We start from the raw sequence: 24,761 nt of genomic DNA, 5'->3' as shown, positions 1-24,761 counted from the left end.
AAAACCTTTATAAGCTTATCTGAATCACCTGCATAGTTGCATAAACTTCAATATTAGTTAAAACAGAAATGGCATTGCAGTAAATCACCTTCCCATGGTATCCCTTATTTGTGGCATGCCTTGAAGAACAAGAAGAACAACAATACTCATACACCCATAACCAGATCCCATGGTCAAAACTAGTAAAACTCCAATTTCAACATCTTTAACGAATAACTTGTTTATTAGATATTTATTCCTAATAATATATGATTACTTGATTTTGAAGCTCTAGAACTTGTCATGTCTGCTTCTATGGTAGATCCATCTTCAAGTTTAACAGCAACCACACGTCCAGTTGTGCACCTTCAAGATTTCTTAGGGCTCCCTCATAAGTTGCGCACCTAAGAGCAGTGGCGGAACCAGAACCCCAGATGATCCGGGGCTCAAACATATCAATAAAAAAAATCAAAACGTAAAAAAAAAGTCGAATTTGTCCTTGGTCTTTTAGTTACGAATTTGTCCATTCTGAAACAAAGTTACACATAAAAGTATTGAATACAAGCAGACATTGCATTGTATATCCCACAACAATCCCACAAATTGAGCAGGGCAGGAGCTAAATCAAAAACAAAATTGTGCAGGGCAGGGGCTAAATCAATACACAAAATAAGATAAAAACAAACAACTAAATAATAGTGGAGATGGCAAATAATAGTGATGCTAAATCAATTTACATCAATTCATATTCATGAATCATCATCAGGTCTCTGTTTTTCTAGAGATGGCGCAAATAATAGTGATGCTAATAAATCAATACACAAATTTATGCTAAATCAACAACCTCTTAACTTAATCACAAACTATAAACACAGAGTATGCTAAATCAATCAATACCCAACAAATATATGAACCCCCAAACACTAAAAACCCCCAAAATTCCCAAACGTTAACCTTTTATAAAAAACAAAACAAAAATTATGGGATTAGAGGGTGTACTGATCGGCGACTAGTTGCGTGGTGGCCGACGAACTGGATTCTTCCTCTTGCGCCGGTGGTGGAAACTGTCGTCTCCTTCTCTTGTGCATCGATCTTCTTGCAGACTGGCGATGGAGACTGATTACGCGCAGGAGGTATTCACAATTAGGGATGGCTGCCGAGGCTCGAGCCCACCCCAACCCCCCGGTTCCACCCCTGCCTACCAGATATAAGAAAGAAAACAACATTACTGCAATTAGATTCGGTATCTTACTTTCAACAAGAAACCAGAAAAGAGATTATTTTCAAACCTGTGAAAATTCAGTGTTGTCTTCTTGAATCCCGGGATTTGTGCCGCTCGCTGAGTTTTTAGAGGAGTAAAAGTCTTGGAATGTTGGGACCTTGATACAGAGATTTTGAGATGAAGATCTTCTTAGGGGTGTGAATTAGGAAAAGAGGTCTTATTAGGTTTGAGAGAGAATTAGGAAAAGAGTTTGAGAATTCCAAATGCGCGAATGAGTTTTCTTAGGTCTGCGAACTTGAAGAAGAGGAAAAAGGATATTGGGGTCGGTTATGTAAACGCCCGACCCTAATAATAACTCATTGGAGTCGGTTGTTAAACAACCGACTCTAATGATGCTTTATTGGCCACGGTCAATTACAAAACCGACACTAATAACCTTTAAATAAAGGCGGAAGTAAAAATGAAGGTTATTAGGGTCGGTTTTGTATTGACCGTGGCCAGTGAAATATCATTAGGGTCGGTTATTTCAAACAACCGACTCTAATGACTTTTAGCTACGGTTATTATTACAACCGTGGCTAATAAGGCGTAGCTAAAGGCCATTTCTGTACTAGTGTTTGGCAGTAGGGATGTACATCGTCAAATGGCGTATCGATATGAGAGCCGCCACTTCTGAGATAAAAGGCCGGCCCAAGATGATGTTGTATGCCAATTGACCGTCCATGATGGAGAACTACAGATCTCCCATCCACACCTGATCTTCATCTGCTAATTCGCATTCCAGCGTCACTTGTCCCTTTGTCTGGATTGTGTGACTCGTTACTCCTAGGATGTCTACGATGGTGGTCTCTATCTGAATGGGATCAACCTTGAGTTTGGCGAATGCTCCTCTAGTGATGACATTGCATGAACTGCCAGTGTCTATCATCACTCTCTTTATTTTCCATCCTTCCACCATCATGGTGATGACGAGAGCATCCGCATGTGGAGGGATCGCTGGACCAACATCTACAAAGGGGCGATTGAGTGATGCTCTGTCTAGAGCGATAGTTTTCACCTTCTTTATTGTAGGCTGATACCCTGGTCCGCCAGCGATGACATTAATGAGCCCCTTAGCCTTCTTCTTCGGCTCATCTCTCGCTTTATCGCCATCTCCTTTCTTGTCATTCTGGACGAACCTGTCCATCTTTTCTCTCTCGATAAGCCTTTCAATCTCCCTGGCCAACTCCCAGCATGCATCTGTTTTATGGTCGTTCCTCCTGTGATACTTGTAATAATTCTTGGGGGTTTTCCCCATATTGGTGTACTCCCCCCCTTTTGGTTCGGGGTATGAAATGCTCCGTTTGTGTTGGCTGTTTTCTGTCCATATTAGTACTTTGCTTTTGGAGGCGTTTAACGGTGTAAACAATGGTGTATATGCTGATTTGTTCCTGGAGCCTTTTCGCCTGCTTCGGGAGGATGAGTCAGGGAGCCTTTCTTTTTCCTTATCCCGTCTTCGGGATTCGCCTTTCCCTCTCTTGGGAGGAGATACCGACTCCCTTCGGATATCATCAACTTCCATGGAATCCTTACACCTTTCCATCAGCTCTGCCATGGTTTTTGGTTTATTTCTGATTAGATCCACCTGCAAGCTCTTACAGGTCGTATTCTTTACCACTACTTCAACGGCCATGGAGAGATCCACATCTACCACGCAAATGCATAACTTGTTGAAGTTATTGACATAATCTCTGAAAGACTCATTTTCTTTTTGCTTCAGCTCGAAGAGTTTTCGCGATTTAACTACTGGTGGGATGCTTCCCGCAAACTTGGCGCAAAATTCTCTGCTCAACTGATCCCAGCTATCTATCGATCATGGGGGGAGAGATTGAAACTAATCATACGCCGAGCCTTTTAGTGTGGTGATAAACATCCGGCACAACACTGCTTCACTAGCACGGTTAAGTCCAAGCAACATGCGATACTTCCTTGCATGAGCTTCGGGATTATCTTCACCAGAGTAGCCTGGTATGTTTCTGATCTTAAAATGCCTATCAGTTTCTTCTGCTTCAATCCACTCAGTGAAGGGCGATTCTCGGTTGGCGAATGGATTGTGCCTGACATTCTCCTCATTCTGCCTACGTATTTCTGCCCTGATCTGATCCGCCATAGAGCCTTGATTCCCTCTTGGGTGTCTCCTACTATGAGATCTGCTTCGCTGTGAGGAAGAGGAGATGGATTCTGATGAAGGATCTGACGATGACCTTCTTTCGCCTCCTCCACGCCCTCTTGGTGGAGATCGCCCACCTCCTCCTTGATTTGGTGGTGGGTGCGGTATGACCTGGTGAGTTGACCCAGCTCGGCGTTCATCCTCCCTTTGCCCTGGAGGTAGAGGCGATCTTTCCCGCCAGGGAGATCCAGCTCGGTGCTTGCGATGAGAACGGGATTTGGATCGATTTTTTCCATGCGATCTGGTTCGTTTTCTATGTATATGACCATCACGTCCGCCTTTTGGGTGATCCGTCACTGTGTTAATTTGTCCCTGATCCGCTGGCGTTCCAGTTTGCACCAGAGGAGGTCGAGGTCCGCCAATAGTAATTCCCGGGTTTGCCGTGTTCCTCGAGGGAGCTTGATCATTCCTTCGACTTCCCTTCGGTATATCAGGAAATAACCTCCAGTTTATTGGTATATTACTGGCGAGCTCCGGATTAACGACCACTGAATCTATGGGTTGAGAGAGCAAGAATGACGAATCACGGAAAGCGCCCGGTCTACAATAAGCGGCTTGCCATTGTGATGGTTGGCTTTGGTGGACGACGACGATTCAGCGATAGAATAGTCCCTATCGTGGGTCCACCTACATCATAATGGGCCCATGCTCTTTCCCTACGGCACTTGCACAAATCTCCCAAAAAGACTCTGGCCACATTTCTATTTCATCATGGACGATTGGCTGATCGGGATCAACGCGACCAGCGCTTGTTAGGGGATTAACTGAAGGTGGTACTGAGGGTGTTGTAGTTCCAATTGAGGGGTTTGACCCTCCACTTGCCATGTTTGTAATCGTGAACTAAGTCCTTTTTGGATCAGGACTTCCACGCTCACCGCACCAATTGATAACTCGTGATGAACTCTTAATCGGATTCCTTCCCTGCGGGGGGCGCCGTTGGGATCGGCGGGGGGAAGCTCCGATGCCAAAATCAGTATATAGTAATAGGAATAAACTGTAATGACAAGGTAGGGTTTAGGAGAGCGTAAGTGTGTACCTCAATAGCTTGGGATGTAAGCTATTTATAGTCGTATAGTTGTAACCCTCGGTAACTAGAAAGTCTCCATTAATGCCTCATTATTGGCGGTTACTGATCCTATTCAAGTATGACCGTTAGCTCATCAGTGGTTCATTAGTGCCTTTATCGGGAGTCGGCCCAGCCGTTCATGGGGCGGATCGAGGTAGGATGGCGGGTCTCTCATAGGTTTAACTATGGATAGCGTGTAGAGGAATCCTTGTGATCCGCCACTTTGGTAGCTTGCTTGATACGCCATAGCTTTCTCGATCACTTAGATACGCGGTCGTTTTGGTTAATATCCCTTTCAGTCCCGTGGATAATATCTCGATGTTATCAAACACGCATACCACCTCGTTCGTTAAAGACGAAAGATCAACGATTTTGTGTGTAAGAGGTCCGAATGAGCCAACTATAGATATGTAATAAATTTTTAAAGTCAACTATAGGTGTGCAATAGGTTTTTAAAGCCAACTATAGGTGTATGATAGACTATTTTAAAAGTTTACGGTGCCAATAGATAAAACGTGCCAAGTCAAAGGTGTAAATATGCATTAAGCATTAAGCGTACAATCTAGGTGTTGTTTTAAATTATCAAAACAACAATCTAAATGCATTTTAAAGTTAATGTCAGTCAGTGCATTACAGAATTTAGATCTTCTTAATAATACTCCATTCGTTTTTGGGTTGGTTTTGGAAACCTGTAATCAATTAATTAATTATAGGTAATTATTTTCTGATTATTTTATTTTTGATAAAGCATTTGAGGATCAGCTGTATCTATCCAACCAAGTTTTCCACATCGACTATCTGTAAAGTGGGTCCCCACCTCAACGACACTAAATCACGTGCCACGTGTCCGATAGCTCATTGTTGACCTTATTGACCAAATTTCAAAAACACTGAAATGAAAATTTAATCAGGCGGCTCAGAAATTGTTCATTAACTCGCTAATTTTTCTCCGATCAAAAATTCCCCCAAAAAGACCCCGTGTTCTTCTCTTCACACAGGGGGCGCCAAAAACCCATTATCCAAAACCTCAAATCTGAGAAGGGAAGCTAATTTAAAAAAAAAAAAACATTTGGCGCACACATCCCTTTCTCTCCCATTCTCTCTCTTAATCTCTCGATTACTGAGGTTTTCCTTTTCTCCCTTTTTCTATTACTTCTTCGAATGGAATCCACGGATCATCAAACTGCAGTGAAAAACGCCCTAAACGCGCTGTATCATGCGGAGGAGCAGTATCGTCAGTCAGCCGATCAATATCTTCAAAACATTCAACGCTCCCTTGATGCCTGGCAGGTACTGTGTATTTCTGTTCTTGAGCTGTGAGATTTGAAATTTGAATCTTCTCTTGGTCAATTGGTGAAAAATTACATGTTCGAATGTGCTTCGACTAAGTTTAATTTTTTCCAGCACTGTTTTATGTAGTGCGTCTGTGATTTTAATTATAGTGTGAATTTTGTGGCAGTGGTGTGAAATTTTTATTGTTACTTTAATACATGAATGCGTGTATAGGTTTATTGTTTTCAATTACTTGATCATGTTTAGGTCTAACATGACTTTTGAGTAGTAGCTACTATTTTATTAGGGCTCGATTAGATTTTTACTGTTACTGTTACTAAAAGTATGTTGTTTGATAAGTTCAACGAAATCAAATTGGTTCACTGAGATGCTAACTGTAGATAGAAATGAACATAATATGGTATTGGAATTTAGATTCACTGATTTACTGGAAGTAGGATAAGAGGACTAGGATATATAGGCAATAGGCATTTGTTGTTGGATGAAAATTGGAGAAGAGTACACTCATATTGAATGCAGATAGTACACTCATATTGAATGCGGATACTAGGTGATGACCTATGTTGCTGACTTGAACCTTTATCTCTTCTTCTGAACCAACCTGGAGGGCATGTCTTCTCCCAGAGTTCTAAAATAGTAATTATAGGCTTATGTTTGTAGTTGGCTCAATTACTGTCTTTTGCACAGGCTTGATTTTTTGTTCTTGAAATTATTGATATTTGTGGTCTGGTAGTGCCTAGTCACACATGACTTGAAGGGAGCATATTCTAAGGAGGATTGGCAGTGATTTTTTTTTCTTCCAATGAACACATAAACTGTATGTTTCATATATAATTGACTGGATTTTTTGTATATTGTTCAGTATTGCCACCCATGGCTTTATTCAGTTCTTTCATTCCTTGTAATGAAAAAATAATCTAGTTTTATGGGCCAAATACATCTTGAACTATCAATTTGCATTTAATTATGGCCTTATAGTGTTTAAGATTATGTAGTTTCTTTTGACTTGGAAACTTCTTTCTCATTCCCACTGTGAAATGTTTCCAATTTTTTTATATATATTCTTATTTTGTATTAGTGTCTATTGAATATTTAGGAGTGGTCACATGTTATTCTAATTAGCAATGCCCCCACAATTTTATACTTGTTATTGTGTTATTTAGGTTGCTGATAATTTGCTTCATGATCCCACCAGCAATCTGGAAACCTTAATCTTTTGTTCCCAAACTCTTAGAAGCAAGGTAACTTCTATCTTCATTCAGTTGCCATATTTAATTGTCTTTGTGGTTTTCTTAAAAGCATTGCTGATTGCTTCTGTAACATTATTTTTTCTATCTTGCTTTCTGTGTCATTTAGTGTTCAAGTGATTGACTTTTATCTGTATTTTTCTTTCTGGTCTTAGGTACAAAGAGATTTTGAAGAACTGCCTTCAGAAGCCTTTAGGCCGTTACGAAGTTCCTTGATTGTGAGTGCTATTCATTTGTACTTATGGCTAAAGAAGATTATATTTAGTTTCTCATGAATAATGACTAATGTAACTGTTCCTTGATTGTGAGTGCTATTCATTTGTACTTATGGCTAAAGAAGATTATATTTAGTTTCTCATGAATAATGACTAATGTAACTGTGCGTTCTGTATAATTGTTAAGCTGTTTCAACTGAAAATTATAATTTTAAACTATGCTACTGTTTGTGTTTGTGGAATTGAAAATAGTCTATTAACCTTTTCAAATTCTATATGTTTACGCATCTAATTGAACAATGTATAACTCTAGGAAGCAACGACACGGGTATCCCTACGGGTGCGGCAAACGGCATTTTTGAAAAATATGAGACGGCAGGGACACACCAAATATGTATATATATATCATTAAAAGGAAATATTTAATACTTCAAACTATTTAAACTACCAAAAAAGGGGCGGCTGCTCTATTCTTGTCTTCAGATTTTAATTTTCTTTTATTGGGGTTATATTTTCCTTTTCTTATATATCAACCCCTCTTTTTTTGTCAAATTATTAAAAAAACTGGTTTGTTCTACTTAGTTAACTCAGAAGTTGTGTCCCGAAGTGTCCCTATATTAAAATAAAAGAAAAAAGAGGGGACATTTTGGAGTGTCGGAGTGCCCAGACACTCGTATATTAACCTCTTAGAAGTGTCGGTGCTTCCTGGGTATATATGTTTTGATTATATAAACCATATTGTCTTTTTTTTTTTTTTTGGTCATGTCTGATCATTTCTATAATGCAAAGACATATTCTAACTTGAGTTTTTTTTCATTGTTGGAAAGAGAGGAAAAAAATATATAGCAAGTTGATTTATACTGCTGTAGTTATTTTTCTGTTTTGACTTGCGTCACTTTTGCGACTCCTTAGATTGCAATGTATTTAATTAAGTTTAGGAATGATTTTATTTTGTTCTACATATCATGCAAGTTGGTGTCATACTGTCATGCTTTACTGTTTGCTTATGATGGCTATTTAATTCGATTGCAGACCTTACTGAAAAAATTTCATAGGGGTCCACCTAAAGTCAGGACTCAGGTATACCATGGAAGTACCTACACTAGAGTGAAATTGTAGTCTAACTTCCTTATTTCAAATACTATAGCATTAAGCTGTCTCGCTTGTAGATTAGCATTGCTGTTGCTGCCTTGGCTGTACAAGTTCCCACGGTGGATTGGGGCGATGGTGGCATTGTGAATTGGCTTAGGGATGAGATGAACTCTCATCCTGAATATATACCAGGATTTTTGGAGCTACTAACAGTTTTGCCAGAGGTATACAAGTTAAATGCTCATCTTTGTGACTTATTATGGTTTTGCTTTGTGATTCAGGTTCAAGTTGAGCAGAGTTTTGGAATTCTTTTCATTACAAAAATAATTTGCTAGACTAAAAATCTATATACAGAGTCACCAGGTCTGAATGCTGGCTACAATCTTGGGATCAATAGCAGTTTTATTATTGTTTTGCATAAATGAGTTGATTTAGTAAATGGACCCGAAAAGAGTAACCTTTTAAATCCGTGTGAGGTTCAAATAAGATTGTGGAATAAGATAAAAAGCTTCCCTGATATGCAGCTAGACTTGGCTAAGAAAAAGGCATCTGATAAAGGGAGACAAACCTCTCTCCCAATGGAAAATGACCTTTTGGTGTTGCAACAACCTGATGGCTGAATGAATCTTGCAGATGAAGATATTTTGGGGTTTTTGTGTTAATTTGATTTTCATTTTATACTTCTGAGAAATTATTCTAGGAAATAGTGTAGGATTCCTTGTAGGAATTTGTATGGTTAAGCAGTTTTATGAGTTATAAAATTATAAAATAGTGTAAGCTTTTGGTTGGATTTAGAGGGACAATACAAGAGCTTTGCAGGTTGTATCTGCAAATGATTCCAGGTTCTCATATTTGATTGTACAAGGAGATGATAACAAGACTATACAAGATATGAGTGAATTGCTTCAAAATCCAAAGAAGTGTCCTTGCTGCGAACTGAAAACTTAATCAGAAGCATTACAAGCTTTGGTTTATATTAAGATTGATTGAGCTGAGCATTTAAAACTTTGGACTGAAAACTAATCCTAATCTCTTAACGCTTTTAGACTTCTACATGATAATAATGAGGAATAAGGTTCTTATAATCAATTGTATTCAAATTTATGAAATTAAGACTCCATAATAATGGTGACTCTTTGTAGTGACAATTCCTGCTGTTCCAGCAAAGCCTAAAATTAGATTAGTACCCCTAGATGAGATCCTAAATGATCGAAACTTTCTGCTGTTCCAGCAAAGCCTATTCAAATCAGAAGTGAACTGATAAAATAATTATGCTGTTTAAGACCCTAAATGATCGAAACTTTCTCAGATAATTTTTCAAATAAACATTTTATGAGATCTGGACCACAGCCCTCGAGTTTCTAGAATATTAAACTTGGTATTTATTGAGTTTCTTGTTGGCTGAATCAGAAGTGCAATGTGGATAAATCTCTGTGTTCTCAGAATTACATAATAAACGCAATTCTCCCTTGGAAATAATAGGTTGTCAAATATATCTGTACAAAGACAAAATTGTAATCTTATATGATGGTTAGCGTTTTCGATTTCAAAGGGAGTAACGATAGATATCATGTAACTGTGATTATGCATTTGATTGTTTAATGGCTTTTGGGCTGCAAAAATTCATTCTTTTACTATTTTTAAGTATGCTTTCTTCGTCGATATGATCATTTCAATTATCTGGTGCTGAATTCTGACTGAAGATCTTGAATATATTGACATTTAATCATGCACATAACTCTGGCTTAAAAAGCAGGTCGTTTTGCCTAACTTTTAAACATATTATCGTGTCACCTAATATCTCGAGAAGATGCATACTGAATTGTGTATCAGATACTGTTTCGTAAAGTTTTACCCACATAAAGTCTAATCAGCAGCAATATTAGAAGTGGCCCCACACCCTTATTAATGAGAGTACTATTATTTATTTATTTATTTATTTATATATTCTTAGCTTTCGATTGCCGTTATTGTCTTTGCTGTCTGTCGGACAGGATTTTGGGGTCATATTAACACGATACTTCACGTGGGGTGCCAAAATTATATATACATATGTATACAAAAAGAAGCTTGGGGCATAATCAATTCCATTGATAGTCATCTCAAGTTCTCCAGTGAATTTTTGAATTGTGAAAACTTTTGGCCCCCTTACCTATTAATATTTCCATAACTGCTGATGGAACTTTTGGCTTTTTCAGTGCTTGTGAATACAAGTGTGGAATTGTATCTTCTTGGCATAATAGTGAAAGCAAGCGCATCTGAGTGAGAAGTTGTAGTCGCGTTCCTTTTTTCTGATAAACAAGGAAATAACTTTAATCAGCATCAATCCCAAGACTTTGGACCCTTGTGCATTAGCAGGAAGTAATTTTCAAGAGAGAGAACTGACAAAATCTACAGACAGCTACAAAAGTTTCTGCATTATGCCAAATACTTAGGGATCTAAGCTGACTTTCTGATATATTGAATATTAAATTAAAAAAAGTCTTTTCCTGCCCCTTCAAAGCCATTCCATAACATTTCGTACTAACTGAAAAAAATATCAAGTGGGACAAAGCCAAGGTTTTTCTCTTGTATAAATGTATGTATGTTCCTCCAAGCCTATAGTTATCTTGTGAGAAAAAATGTGTTATGGTAGTTCATTTGCATTACCTACGTGTCCTTTGTAATTGTTTGTTTCTATATCAGGAAGTATTCAACTACAAAATAGCTGCACATCCAGAAAGGCGTCGCCAGTTCGAAAAAGAACTGACTTCTCAAATGGAGGTTGCTCTTGATATTTTGACAGCTTGCTTGAAAATCAATGAATTGAAGGAGCAGGTCGGCACCAATCTTATGCTGTATTGTATTTCTAGTAATATGAGTAATATATGCAAATTTCAACTATTTGGCACTTTTTGATGGCACGCTTACAAATATCAGATGATTTTTTTTTTTAAAATTTGGAAGCAAGTTGGTAAATAAAATATCTGTGAATTGACACGCTTTTACTGATTTAGCATCAGCTGTACTACTTAGTATTTACCAAATTGGGGATCTGTATGCGTCTGGAGGTGGGTGATGTCAAGATGTTAATCCAGGATGAGTGGCATAAAATGTTTCCACCTTAGAGACTATCTTCTTCTTCTTTTTTTAATCTGTTTTCATGTGAGAGCTGGCACATATAATGGGCAGAAAAATTCCTTTGTTCTCACAGGAATAGTAACCAAAAATGTTTTGGCTATATCAAACATTTTTATCATGACTCATGGAATTGTAATTATTCTGTTTGGGCTTATCTTCTATTGTTTCAGGATCAAGCACTTCTGGGAAGATATGCAAATGTTGTTTCATTACATGTTTCATCTTTGTCAATTTTTTTTTTTTTTTTGCGGGCTATCCCAATCTATTTTTTTTTTATCCCCCCTCTTCATGTCACACACAAATGTTGACAGTTTTTTGAAGGCACAATATGCAAGAAGATTTAGAGATAATTCCTTTTGTTGTGATCATAATATGTTGCACTAGCAAATTTTCATTTTTTGAGTTGATTTTGTGGATGTTAAACTTTTTATCTTTGATTAACGGGCTTTGATCATTTGGAGTCTCTTCCTTTCAGGTTCTCGAGGCATTTGCTTCTTGGCTACGCCTTAGGCATGGGTATGAGTTTCTTCCTGTTTGTGCGTTAGATCTGTAGATATATACATGTGACATAGAATTCTTAATATTGACCTAGGCATGGGTATGAGTTTCTCCCTGTTTGTGCTTTAGATTTGGTAGATATGTACATGGTACATAGAATTCTTAATATTGGCTTGGAGAATTTGAATTTTGAACAGTACACGTTTATTTGATCGGAACCACTTGAATAAAAAACAAAAACTACTGCCTAGCTAGGGACAATAATTGTAGAAACTTCTTTTGATAGTTGGATCTGGCAATCAGTTATTTTGAGATTTGATCTTTTAGATTATTTACCTTTTACAGTGCCATGTACTCATCTTCATATGTATATATTTTGACACACACACACACCTGATTATCTATGTATGTATATAAGTAATACATGCCTAATGCTGATAGTCCAATGTATAACACACTTGATTATGGAGTTCAAGTTTTGAGCACAAAGAATTATAGTGGCAGTTAGTTTCGGAAAGCCAATTGCTTTTTTAGAAGTAAGTTGCTGATATCATAATCCTGCATTTGCTTTTCAACATGATACTGTTAGCAGATTGATTGATCTTTTCCAATGTGCTCCCATTGTGGCAAAATAAAAGATACAATATAAATCTGTGATTTTCAAGTCAACTTCTGTTGGTTCCAGGGTCCCTGGAGCTGTGCTTGCTTCTCACCCATTGGTGCTCACAGCTCTCTCAAGCTTGAATTCTGAAATACTTTCCGAGGCAGCTGTAAATGGTATTGAACTGGAAACAAACTTAGCTGATTGAAAGTGTCTTTGCTGTTTTCTTTTATCTTTTTTGATTTGTTGCTACTTTTGCTTTGTGAGTTTTCTCAATTCTATGAGCAGGGGTAGTATCACCTTGTTCTTTCTAAGAACATTTAGTTATAATTTTTTTACCTACCCCAACCAAATAGAATGGGAGTCAATAAATGGGTACAACTGGTACTTCATGTCAAACAAATTGTGATTGTAAGTTCCTTAAGAGGGAACGAATCTATCTTTTTGTGGCTTTCCATTTAGGGTACTTGTACCATGTGGGAATTGCACAATGTGCAATTCTTCCCCTCCTAAAGCAGGATGATTATTATATGGAATAGTTTTCCTTTAGCTATTCTATACTTACATATATATAAAGGGAAAAATTCCATTAGCAACTGATGGTTTCGTCTATGTTTTGCTTTTATTGTGTTGACGATGATGTCTTTACTTTAGGTACTTGTTTTAGCTTTCATAACTAATGATATTTTTCCTGATCATTACAGTCGTTTCAGAATTGATACATTATACTACGTCTGGAAATTCTGGTGGTATTCCAGTACAAATGCCTTTAATTCAAGTACTTGTGCCTCAAGTTATGAACCTGAAGGAACAACTTCGGGATCCTTCAAAGGTGATGCATTCATTAATTTAAATACTTGTCTATTTGTGCAAGTATATGACCTAGTGAAAGATTCTAGTGTTCAGCAAAATACTAAAAACATTGAAGCATTATCTAGTACACTGCTCTGTAGGAGTTGTACTCCATTTTATTCATTTTGATTAGATTAGCATATGCTTCCGTATATAATGCTAATTATAATATTGTTATGTATTTTAATTGTGCTTCTATATTAAGGTTATGCTTGGTTTGTTGAATTATGAATGGTAGGAGGGATGCATGGATTTTTTTCTTTGGGGGTGAAAAGAAAAGATATGTTTATTTAACAAACTTACTGATTTTTCCTTACTATATTTAATTAAGTTATGGAACAAATTTACTTGATTAAATGTAATAATAATAAATAAAATCATAATTAAAAAAAAATATAGAATCAATAAGGTACAATTATCATAAATCTTATTATTATTAGGATATATTAATTATTAGTTTCTTTGACTTGAAACATTAAGTAGGGATAAGTTCAAATAAAACCCCAGTGGTTTGACGTTTTGACGATCTGGTACCTGTGATATTTTTTGGAGCAAAAATAATCCGTGGTTGGCACCGTTAGCAATTTCGGTCACTGGAACCACATTTTTCATTTTGAGGTGGCCAAATTTGGCAAAGTCAACCCAAAAGTGACCCAAATTGCTGACGATGCCAACCACAGTGTTATTTTTGCTCCAAAAAAATACCACAGGTACCATATAGTCAAAACCTTGAAACCACAAGGTTTTTTTTTTGAACTTATCCCTATTAAGTGATATGTATATGTGCATCTAATAAAAAATAAATAAACATATTAAAACGAGAGGGTATATGTAAAAGCATTAAAAACCATCTCTTTCGCCCTCCAACCTGTCCAAACTCCGGGGGGGAATGAATTTTTGTATGCTCCACACTTGAGAGGATGGAAAAGTGCACATCTATCCTCTCATTTCACCTCTCAAAACAAACAGGAAAAGTCCTTCCCTTCACCTCTCTATCCCTCATGCAAACACTCACTGAGGTTCTTGAATTGTATGCGTGTTCTACAGTATTTATATGGTTCTCTCAGCGAATGTTTTCTGTCATCTTGTTAATAGCACTTTCCAATTGTATATGTGCAAATTATGCATTTAAAGTTCCTACTCTCTTGCAAACTGAAAGTTACAATTTATTTTGGGGTTTTCTATCAGGATGAAGAAGACGTGAAGGCCATCGCTCGATTATTTGCTGATGTCGGTGATTCATATGTCGAGCTGATCGCGACTGGTATACGTTTTTATCATTTATTGACACATTTTCTTAGTTAATTGCTCTCCTTCTCCACCTCCTATTTTTAATTGTCTTTTCTCTTAATTTCACATTGTCTTGTTTCTTGACTTTTGATGCTGAGATTGTTATTGGTCTTTCTCCATTTCCAGCTTCTGATGAATCTATGATGATTGTGAATTCATTGTTGGAGGTTGCTTCACATCCGGAATATGATATTGCTTCAATGACATTTAATTTTTGGCACAGTCTTCAAGTTATCTTGACTAAGAGGTAAATACATAAGCTCTGCTGTCTTTACTGGTCATTTCTGAAGAAAACTTGATCATGATGATTATATACCAGGGATTCATATCACTCTTTTGGTGATGAAGTGTCCATTGAAGCTGAGAGAAGTAGGAGGCTGCTAGTTTTTAGGGCAGCCTATGAATCGCTCGTGTCATTGGTAAGTGCTTCGGTTGAATGCAGAACTTCAACTATCCAGTGCATGTAAATGAAGCAAGTGCCATATGTTGAACCTGCGCTAGATTAGGACAGAGGCTGAGCTTTTAGGCAGAAACTCATCTTGTGATCAATTATGAGACAATTATGAATACTGGTGTATTATTCTCTGCTCCAATAATCTGCTAACCTTAAAATTGATAATTTGTCCTGTCCTTATTGTACTGTGGTGACATGTGTCTGACATGAATAACAAAATTTGGTGATGGTGAAATCAGATGCCCTTTAAGCTCAAGGGCATTCGCGTGCAAGGGTATGTTAGAGAATAAAACTATTTTTGGAACTTTCCCGATCTTCTTAGGATTGAACAGTTATTTGACATATCAGATTTATTTATTTATTTAAAAAAATAATAATACTTTTGTAGCTGTAGTATTAAAATGCAGCATTTGACTGTTTAACTAGGAAGCGTCTGCTATGAGAATCAATGATTCTCTGTGGTTCTGGCTTATGATGAGTGCAAGGGATCATTCGGTGAATGGACAAACCAGGACTGGCAGCCCACTTCATTTTTCTTATTATCTTATAAATTTATCACGTTTGGCATTTGAAAATATATTTGCTCATTGTGTCTCAAGCATTTTCTGTTGCAAAGGGGATAAGAAATTTTCATAGTTAACTAATTCAAAAAGATGTGTACGGATAATTAATTCAAAAAGGTGTGTACAGAAAATATTATTTGCGCATGCTTTTTATTGGAAGAACGTTGAACAGCAAATAACTCTTTTGACAGGTTAGCTTTCGAGTTCAGTACTCCCAAGATTATTCAAACCTTTCAGTTGAAGACCTGAAGGATTTTAAGCATACTAGATATGGTGAGTTTCAACACCCAATTACATCATAAACGATACCCTTGGTTGTCGAGTTTGCTCTTGTGCGATGACCTGGTGTTTTTTCTGATTCATTGTGTTGTTGATGCTCAGTTAATGATTCATCCTTTTAGTGTCTTCCCATTGATGAGAGTCCATCTATAACTTTTCCTCAATAATAATTCATCTGTCATGCTCTCTAGCTGTTGCGGATATCTTGATTGATGCAGCATCAGTTTTGGGTGGTGATGCAACCCTAAGAATTCTATACATGAAACTTGCTGAGGTGCGTATGACAATTTTTTATGTTGCTTATTATTAGTTGCCCATTTTGTGGCTCTGATAGCATGTGCATGAAGTGTCTTTACATGAAATTTGGATGCTCCAAAAATTTGTTTAATCTTCTCTAGGACTACCTAATGGTTTTTCATTTGCGAAGTTACTTAACTCCACGTCCTCTTTGTTCTGGCCTCTGGAGCCATGCTATCTAACTTCAAAAACAAATTATCAGGTTTCGATCTTTTGGAATGTGATAAAGACTATCATTAGTTGTGTGATAACTTTGCATTCCTATTGAACATGGACTAACTTCAGTCCAAGCTGAATAAAATGCATCAAGTTATCTATTATTAGTTGCTATTAACACAGCATTAGCATACCAGTCCTAGTCTCCTATATGCCATGCTCATTTTGTGTTAAGGTGTTTGACCACCATCCCAGAGATCATGTTGTCTCTGGTGTTATGCACAGGCTATAATGCTTTTTAGATGTTGTGACATGGTCTGTGAGAATAGACTTTCGTATCATGTGAATCTGAGGGATTCCTGAAATTCACATGACATCACATTTTGAAAATAATATGCTGTCCTAGAGTTAATTATCACTTGTTTGTATTAACACAGCATGAGCATACCAGTCTTAGTCTTCTGTATCCGGTGCTCATTTTGTGTTGAGGTGTTCATACATTTTGAGCACCATTGCAGAGATCATGTTGTCTCTGGTGTTGTGCACAGGCTACAATGCTTTTTAGAGGACACATGTTCTGTGTGAATAGGCTTTCTTATCATGTGAAAATAATTTGCTGTCCTGGAGTTATCACTTCTTGTCTGTGTAGTCATGGAAATTTCTTTTGTACCATCCAAGGGTCAAGCTTGCTGGGAGAATGGACAAAACGAATGGCGTCCTGCAGAAGCTGCTTTATTTTGCATCAGGGCTGTATCAAATCATGTCTCTGTGGCTGAGTCAGAAGTAATGCCTAAGGTATAAATCTTTCCCTAATTTGTCCTTGACCTCATGTGCCCTAGTCATCATGTACTGGTGTTTACTATTTTCGAGATGTGGCTTTATTATTGTTGCTTTAATAAATCTGTATTAGAATTTATTTATAGTTGTGTGGCTTTCCTATTGGTATATAATCACAGTATCTCTTAAACTGTATGAACTTTGCTTCTAATGTTTATGTTGTATGTGTGAGAGAGAAGGCGGGAGAAATCAGCATACAAGTATTATTGCTTCAATTTTAGTCGCAACAATTACTCTTGATCCATCCATTTTATTGATTGATTGGATTTATCATGTGTCAGTGGTTTAAGTTCAGAATTCTTGGAAATAATCTTCTGTTTATTATTTTACTTCAACAGATTATGTCATTGCTGCTAGAACTTCCACTTCAGCCTCAGCTGCTCCAGACAGGTGATATATTCCTTGCAATGTGGTTTAGATTGTTACTTTTATTGCGCTGAGCCGCGTTCGGCTCAATAAAAGCTGGACAGTGTTCGGCTTGATTTATAAAAGAGCAGAGCTTGAGCACAACGAAACTCGGCTTGAGAGCTCGCGAGCAGGCTCGGTGATAGGTTTGTGAACAAGCTCATGAACTCGATTATAATGTTTATGAACAGGCTCGTGAGCAAGCAAGGTTCAATTATTTTTTTAATAATAGTATTTCTTGGCGCAACGGTAAAACGTTGTTGCCGTGTGACCTGAGGTCACGGGTTCGAGTCTTAGGGCGAGCCTTGGCGCAACGGTAAAACGTTGTTGCCGTGTGACCTGAGGTCACGGGTTCGAGTCTTAGGAGCGGCCTCTTGCCAATTAAATTGGCAAGGGAAGGCTTGCCCCCAATACACCCTTGTGGTGGGACCCCTCCCCGGACCCTCGCTCAGCGGGGACGCGTAATGCGACCGGGCCGCCCTTTAGTATTTCTTGGGAGATGGAGGGACAAACTTAGGATTTTGAGATAATTGATGAATTAAAACATTTGTTTTTTCATGTATTAAACATCGATATTATTTCATTGCTATTAGGTAAGCTCGTTCGCGAACACAATGAGCGAGCAATAAATGAACTGTTCGCGAGCAACTTGTTTATTTGTTCACGAGCTTTGTCCATGAACTTCCTTATGAATATAAGTAATGAGCTGTTTGTGAGCAAAGTTCATGAACATAGTTAACGAACTGCTCGCAAACAAAGTTTATGAACAAAATTAACGAGCTGCTCGTGATCAGCTCACGAACAAATTATTTCCTTAATGAGCGGAGCTTCGAGCTCAGCTCGAGCTCGTTAATTTTCTTCCGAGCATGAGCAGGCCAAAGCTCGGCTCGATTACACCACTACTGAAGGGTGCGCAGACATTGCCATGTAGCAGAAACTCGCATCATCCCTGCTAAAGTCAGTGGTTAATGTCTTTGCGTCCCTAAATCTCATAAAAATAGAGTGGAGATGCCTATTTCTCTGAAATATGGACTTGATATATTTATGGCAACAATTTCAGTATGCTTAACAATTGGAGCATATTCCAAATGGCTTGATGCTGCATCGAACGGATTGCCTTTGTTGCCTTCGGTCATGAGCATACTCATGCATGGCATGGTGACATCAGAAGATTCTGCAGCTGCTGCAGCAGTGGCATTCAGACACATCTGTGATGGTATATAATTTCTTGTTTGAGTATTTATGCCCTCCACTGCTTTAGAAATGATTTATGAGGTTGCTAATTTTGATTCTGTGTATGCTTAAAGGTTTGTTCCGTATTCTTTAACAGCCTCATTTACGATGCATGGTCTTGAGTTTCATCTTCATGTTTAATCAATCTCAGTTGTTAAGATTGTTGATCGTACTTTAATTGTGAACTCCCAATGCTTTAGAAATGAAGTCCAACTTGGTTTTGTTCGTTTGAATTGAGTTAGTGTTTAAGGCATCTATTGGTTTTTAAGGAAGAAGAATGCTTATAAATGTCCTTTGAAGTGGAATACTGCTGTGTTGTTTGTGTGTTCTTGAGGGCTGGCTAAATTCATCCCTTGGTTTTGACAAGATAGTTACTCATCTTGTATTTATTAGGAGCTTCAGTTGAAGACCCTTCTAGATTTATAGGGGTTGATTAATTCATTTTTCTTGGTTAAAGGATGTAACTACAATCTCCATTTTGTGTTTCAATTAATAAATAAGTCGGAGTGAGTTTGGTGTTTAAGAGCATTGGAGTTTCCCTTTTAGCGGGAAGGAGCTGGTAGATACAGAATAAACTTAAAAAACTATTTACATTGCTCAGTATCTATAGGTGAATGGATTTGAAAAGCCACTAAGATGACCATAAAAATGTATAGATACATCACTTTGTCCAATATTAGTTTCTCTTAGTTCTTCACAATTTATCACGGCTTTGTCACCTAACCCTGAATAACCATGGTGGCTGAAATACGATGGTTTTGGTGTAATTTTCTAGTAATATTTTTTGTTTGTTGTAGATTGTCGGAGGAAGCTTTGTGGATATCTTAAAGACCTCTTTATCATATACCATAAGGCAATAATTGGGGAAGATAGTTTTAGAATCTCTGCTGAAGATTCTTTGCATGTAGTTGAAGCCTTAAGGTATATGTATTAACTTGTCTGCAGAAGTTACAGTGTCCCATGAATTTAACTTTGTATTAAGTACTTGATTTGGATTTGTGTTGTGAATCGATCTTGCAGCATGGTAATTACAGAACTCTCCCCTGATCAGGCTAAGGAGGCTATGGAGCAATTATGCGGACCAATTGTTAATTCTATACAGGTGAGGTCTAGTACTAGCATGTTTTTTGTTTGTTCTTTTATTGTTAATGGTAAAGGCATGATGATAATTTGAATAAGCAGGGAGTCATCAATCAAGGTCCAGAAATATTGGAGAAGAGACTTGCTCGTGAGTTTACAGTTCACATTGATCGAATTGCATACATCTTTAGGTTTGCCTTGTGTCCTTTCATTTATTTATTTGTTTCTTTTTTATATTCCCAAGTTGCAACTAAAAACCTTTTTCAGGTATGTTAATCATCCTGAGGCTGTGGCAGTTGCAATTCAAAGTTACTGGCCACTTTTTAAAGCAATATTTGACCTGTAAGTGAGTGAAGATTACTGCAGAATCAGAAAATCTCTGTCGGAAATTACTACCGTTTCATGCATTTTGTCTTTGTTTTTCTGTAGTCGTGCTTGGGACATGCGGACAATGGAGTCTCTTTGTCGAGCTTGCAAATATGCTGTAAGTTTGTGAAATTTCTACTTTTGTTGTGTTGTTGAATTAAGAGAACTAGACAGGAGAGTTATCCTAGTAACAAGAATGATCAAGGTGTTGCTTTCCAATAATCTAGTGTTCATTTTGTCTGTTTATGTATTCTTGAACCTGCCTTGTATATGAAATTTCACCAACTGTAAACAGAGTACTCTCTATGACCAGACTTCATGATGCATTTTTTATTTTTATTTTTGTGTGTAATCCATGTCTCCAAAGAGCAGATGTGTAATATAATATTGTTTCTGATTCTGGTTTCATGTAATCAGTTTTAGTTGAAGATGTAATGAACTTGAGTTTTCTGCAGGTGAGGACTTCTGGAAGGTTCATGGGAGTCACAATTGGAGCAATACTAGAAGAGATACAAGGCCTTTATCAACAACACCATCAGCCTTGTTTCCTTTATCTTTCTAGTGAAGTTATAAAAGTATGTTTTCAGGAGTAGCTTTTGTCTATCTAATTATTGTTAAATTATAAATTGAAGTGCCAATTTTCTCTTGCAGATATTTGGTTCGGACCCTAAATGTGCAACCTACCTGCAGAATTTGATTGAAGCGCTTTTCAAGCGCACAATATGTCTTCTCACCAATATCAAGGTCTTCACTTCTGCAAGCAATGTGTTATGATTTGTTTTTTTTATTCATCTTCTATTACTTAAGTGGGGATCTATAGATCTGTTTTTGGATATTCTTTTGTCATTGGAAAAAAGCACTATTTGACCCTGTACTTGTTCAAATTTGTCAAATTGGCATATGTGGCCACTATACTTGGCACAAGTTTTCATATAAATCCATCTACTCCTTTTTTCTCCCTGTACTTGGATTTTTTATTTTTTTTTGGCAAACTCAGGCCCTTAATGAACTGTTTCAGTATACACACACTATGACATCATTGGAGGATACAGTAGGGGACCACGAGCCTTTCAACAGTGCCATGTATACACTACTAATAAAATTGTCATTCAGTTGTCAAATTTTGAGAAAAATTGATGTATAGGGGCCAAATCTGTTAAAATTGAAGTATAGGGCCAAACTGACAAATTGTGCCAAGTACAAGGGCCAAATATGTTTTGCCTTTTTATCATGTTGTCTAAGTGAATGAGCTACTAAGTTAAGGTTTGACTGTTTTTGTTGTTGTCTGGTTACCTCTCATGACGTTCCATAACACATGCATATATCCTGCAGGACTTCACTACAAGACCAGATATTGCTGATGATTGTTTTTTACTAGCATCAAGATGCATTCGTTATTGCCCTCAACTGTTTATCCCGTCAAGTGTATTTCCATCGTTAGTTGACTGCGCTATGGTTGGTGTCACAGTACAACACAGGTAATTTTTCTTTTCCTCCTTTTGGTCATTGTGCATGCTTATTCATATGTTGTGGGCATATGTGAATTTGGTGAAAATAAGGTTTATGAAATCTTATTATCTCGTTACTAAAGAGTACACCTTGCAGAGTAAGTGGGTTCAGGTAAATATATATGTAGGGAGTAAATTCGAATGGCGGATACACATAAAATCTTGGGTAAATAATTATAAGGTCCCTTCATTTTTACCTAATACACTACTTAGTCCCTATATTTTTAGAAATAATTATATAGTCCTTCAGTTTTTGTTTTTGTTAACTCCTTAGTCCTTATGCTTGGATCAATGGTTAAACTATACTAAATAAATTTTAAAATACCAAAATTACCCTTTACATTATATTTTAATAATAAAATATCTATTTTTCTTTTTTTTTTATATTTTTTTTCTTTTTTCCTACATAATCACAATCTTTACATTATATACTCCAATATAAAGTAATTGATTTATTAAATTTTATAAAATTATAGAACTTAAAAAATAAATGAAAAATATTTCAAAAATTATTAAAATAGAAGTAAGACTATTATTGTAAAAAGGTTTTACAATTCTAATAAATTTTACGAATGAAGAAAAAAAATATGATTTTTAAAAAATTATAAAAAAATTATAATAATATTTAATGTTAGTTTAAAGATATGTATACCAAAAAAATAATTACAATTTAAGAAAATTAATAATATATTTTTTTAAGTATATTAATTTCGGTGTATATATAGTTCAAAAACTTCATTAAAACTAATTAGATTAAATTTGAAACTAAAAGATTAATTTTTTAATGTATATAACTAGGGGCAAATTTGGACTTTCATTTACAAAAACAGATGGAAGGATTAAAGAATTGATTACGATAAAACTTAAGGACCTTATAATAACATAATGGACTTACTAGCGTATTAAGTAAAAACGTAAGGACCTTATAATTATTTACCCTAAAATCTTTTGCTTCTTTAGTTATAGGCAAAAGATAATATTTGGCCCTGGTGCATTTGACCCCTCTATTTAAATTTTTCTCTAAACTTGATTGTTGACAGAAGATTTTGTTATCGGTATGTCATGCATATTATCATAAGGTGTGTGGACAAATTGCATCTTCCAATTGTGTAGCAATGCTTGTACTTCGGAACAATCAATTTAAGGGTTGAATTTTGTGAATAACTAAATTACAGTGTGAAAAATATACCAAAATCTTTGTATAACTCCGCTTCAAATCAAACATTGAACTCAACTGCTCACTATCTGTTCTTTTGGTTGGAGAATGTGTATTGAAAAATAGATAGTGCAGCTGCTTGATGGTAGCGCAAAACCATGTCAATGAGGAAATATTTGGTATTGCCTAAACATATCTGAGCAATTTTTATTCATAAGGACTTGCAATATCTATTTATGGTATTTCTTTGTGATATGACCTGATACTTATTCGATGTTGAGTTTTGGAATCAATGCTTCCTAAAGGTCATCAGTTTGGCTCTCGATTCTTACTTAGTTGTTCAATCTTCACAGAGAGGCTTCCAATTCCATATTGACCTTCTTGTCTGATGTCTTTGATCTTGCGAAGTCTACTGTGGGGGAGAATTACTTATCCATCAGAGACAGCGTTATTGTTCCTCGTGGTTCCAGTATTACTAGAATTTTGGTGGCATCATTAACTGGAGCACTCCCTAGTTCTCGAATAGAAACGGTAGCTCCTATTTTCACATTACATGCTCAATTACAATTTCATTTAGTTCGTCAAACAATTTCCTCTTTCCTTTTCCAGGTAGCATATGCTTTGCTGGCCCTAACACGTGCATATAAAGCGAATGCAGTGGAGTGGGCAAGGGAGAGTCTTTCACTAATTCCATCGACAGCTGTCACAGAAGTGGAGCGTGCACGATTTTTTAAAGCATTGTCAGATGCAGCATCTGGGATTGATATAAACTCTCTGATGGCTACTACAGAGGAGATTTCTGATGTTTGTCGGCGAAACCGGACTGTCCAGGAAATCGTCCAAGCGGCATTGAGGCCACTGGAGTTGAATTTGGTTAGTGTATTATAAGAGAAATGTCGGTTAGGGGTTTCATCTGTTAATCGCGAGTGAGATAGTTACTTGAAAGGTATATTGCCTGTTTCATTCATTTACCATTGTGTATTCAATTAAATTATTCTCCACTTTTTTTAGGAGAATCTTTTAAAACACTTCTTTTTATTGGTTAGGAGAGAATGGGTGTTGTGTCTTTTATTGATGAGATGTGGGAATGTGGTGTGGTTTGAACCGCATTGGCTTCAATTTTTGGGGTAAATTTTTTCTCAATATAAAGATGTAATTTTAATGTGCAATAGTAAGAAAAAAGGAGAAATTACCAACACTACAAACAATTTGCTGTTTCTATATGTTTTTAGCATCTTTTAGATTTGTAGTTTGAAGTGCTAATCAATGAGGTTTATCACTGTGCTCCTCCATCAATTATAGCTTCACATTCTCGTTTGGTTCACTGGCTTATTGTTGTTTGATAGATAGTAGATATTAATTGACTTTTTTTTTTTTTGCTAAAATTAGCTTGAAATTTTACCAAACAATTTTTTTTCATCTCATGTTTAAAATTGAAAGAAATAATTCCGAAAAATGGAATCAAGGCACTTCATATCTTAATACGTCTGGTTGACCGGGTTACTATATAGGTAGTACGGTAGAAATTCTCTATATTCCATTTAAATGCGCTAAGGATTCCTTGTAAATCTTTCTATTCCCTTTTGATAAAATTGGAATTGGACAAGTCCTTGCCAATCTCAGTTATATTTGAAGTAATTAATTACGCTTCATAATCAGTACTATTATTAATAGGGAAAATTACAAAACTGGATTAAATGGCATGTTTATTTACGTATCTAGACTAATTATTCAATTCATTAC

General features: G+C 36.6%; 1 protein-coding gene across 3 annotated transcripts; it reads left to right on the top strand.

Annotated features, from left to right (window-relative positions):
- The first annotated feature begins 5,389 nt into the window (after positions 1–5,389).
- Positions 5,390–24,028, top strand: LOC136231327 (transportin MOS14). Of its 3 annotated transcripts, none has more exons than XM_066020682.1 (27): positions 5,390–5,766; positions 6,965–7,010; positions 7,172–7,234; positions 8,264–8,311; positions 8,401–8,547; positions 11,009–11,140; positions 11,919–11,959; positions 12,627–12,718; positions 13,247–13,374; positions 14,583–14,658; positions 14,811–14,931; positions 15,004–15,103; positions 15,893–15,974; positions 16,172–16,254; positions 17,112–17,228; positions 17,609–17,660; positions 18,736–18,891; positions 19,706–19,829; positions 19,929–20,010; positions 20,091–20,179; positions 20,256–20,330; positions 20,418–20,472; positions 20,810–20,929; positions 21,006–21,098; positions 21,687–21,832; positions 23,372–23,549; positions 23,628–24,028. In XM_066020682.1, the coding sequence occupies exons 1-27, from the start codon at positions 5,693–5,695 to the stop codon at positions 23,904–23,906; spliced, it is 2,799 nt and encodes a 932-aa protein (XP_065876754.1). In that variant the 5' UTR covers positions 5,390–5,692; the 3' UTR covers positions 23,907–24,028. The 3 variants fall into 3 exon arrangements, with proteins under 3 accessions (XP_065876754.1, XP_065876745.1, XP_065876759.1); XM_066020673.1 differs by having other exon boundaries at positions 5,391–5,766; positions 6,933–7,010; XM_066020687.1 differs by lacking the exons at positions 5,390–5,766; positions 6,965–7,010; positions 7,172–7,234; positions 8,264–8,311; positions 8,401–8,547 and adding an exon at positions 10,563–10,901.
- The last annotated feature ends 733 nt before the right edge of the window (positions 24,029–24,761 follow it).

The sequence above is a fragment of the Euphorbia lathyris genome, chromosome 1 (assembly GCF_963576675.1).
Source record: "Euphorbia lathyris chromosome 1, ddEupLath1.1, whole genome shotgun sequence".
Taxonomy (NCBI): Eukaryota; Viridiplantae; Streptophyta; class Magnoliopsida; order Malpighiales; family Euphorbiaceae; genus Euphorbia; species Euphorbia lathyris.
This window is presented reverse-complemented; position numbering and strand designations above follow the sequence as displayed.

What these genes read in the sequence shown, in the direction of transcription:
- LOC136231327 (XM_066020673.1), top strand. Translation starts at nt 5,638, where the DNA reads ATGGAATCCACGGATCATCAAACTGCAGTGAAAAACGCCCTAAACGCG. An exon ending in CCCAAACTCTTAGAAGCAAG is followed by an intron (nt 7,011 to 7,171) that starts GTAACTTCTATC and finishes TTCTGGTCTTAG; the next exon opens with GTACAAAGAGATTTTGAAGA. An exon ending in AACTTCGGGATCCTTCAAAG is followed by an intron (nt 13,375 to 14,582) that starts GTGATGCATTCA and finishes GTTTTCTATCAG; the next exon opens with GATGAAGAAGACGTGAAGGC.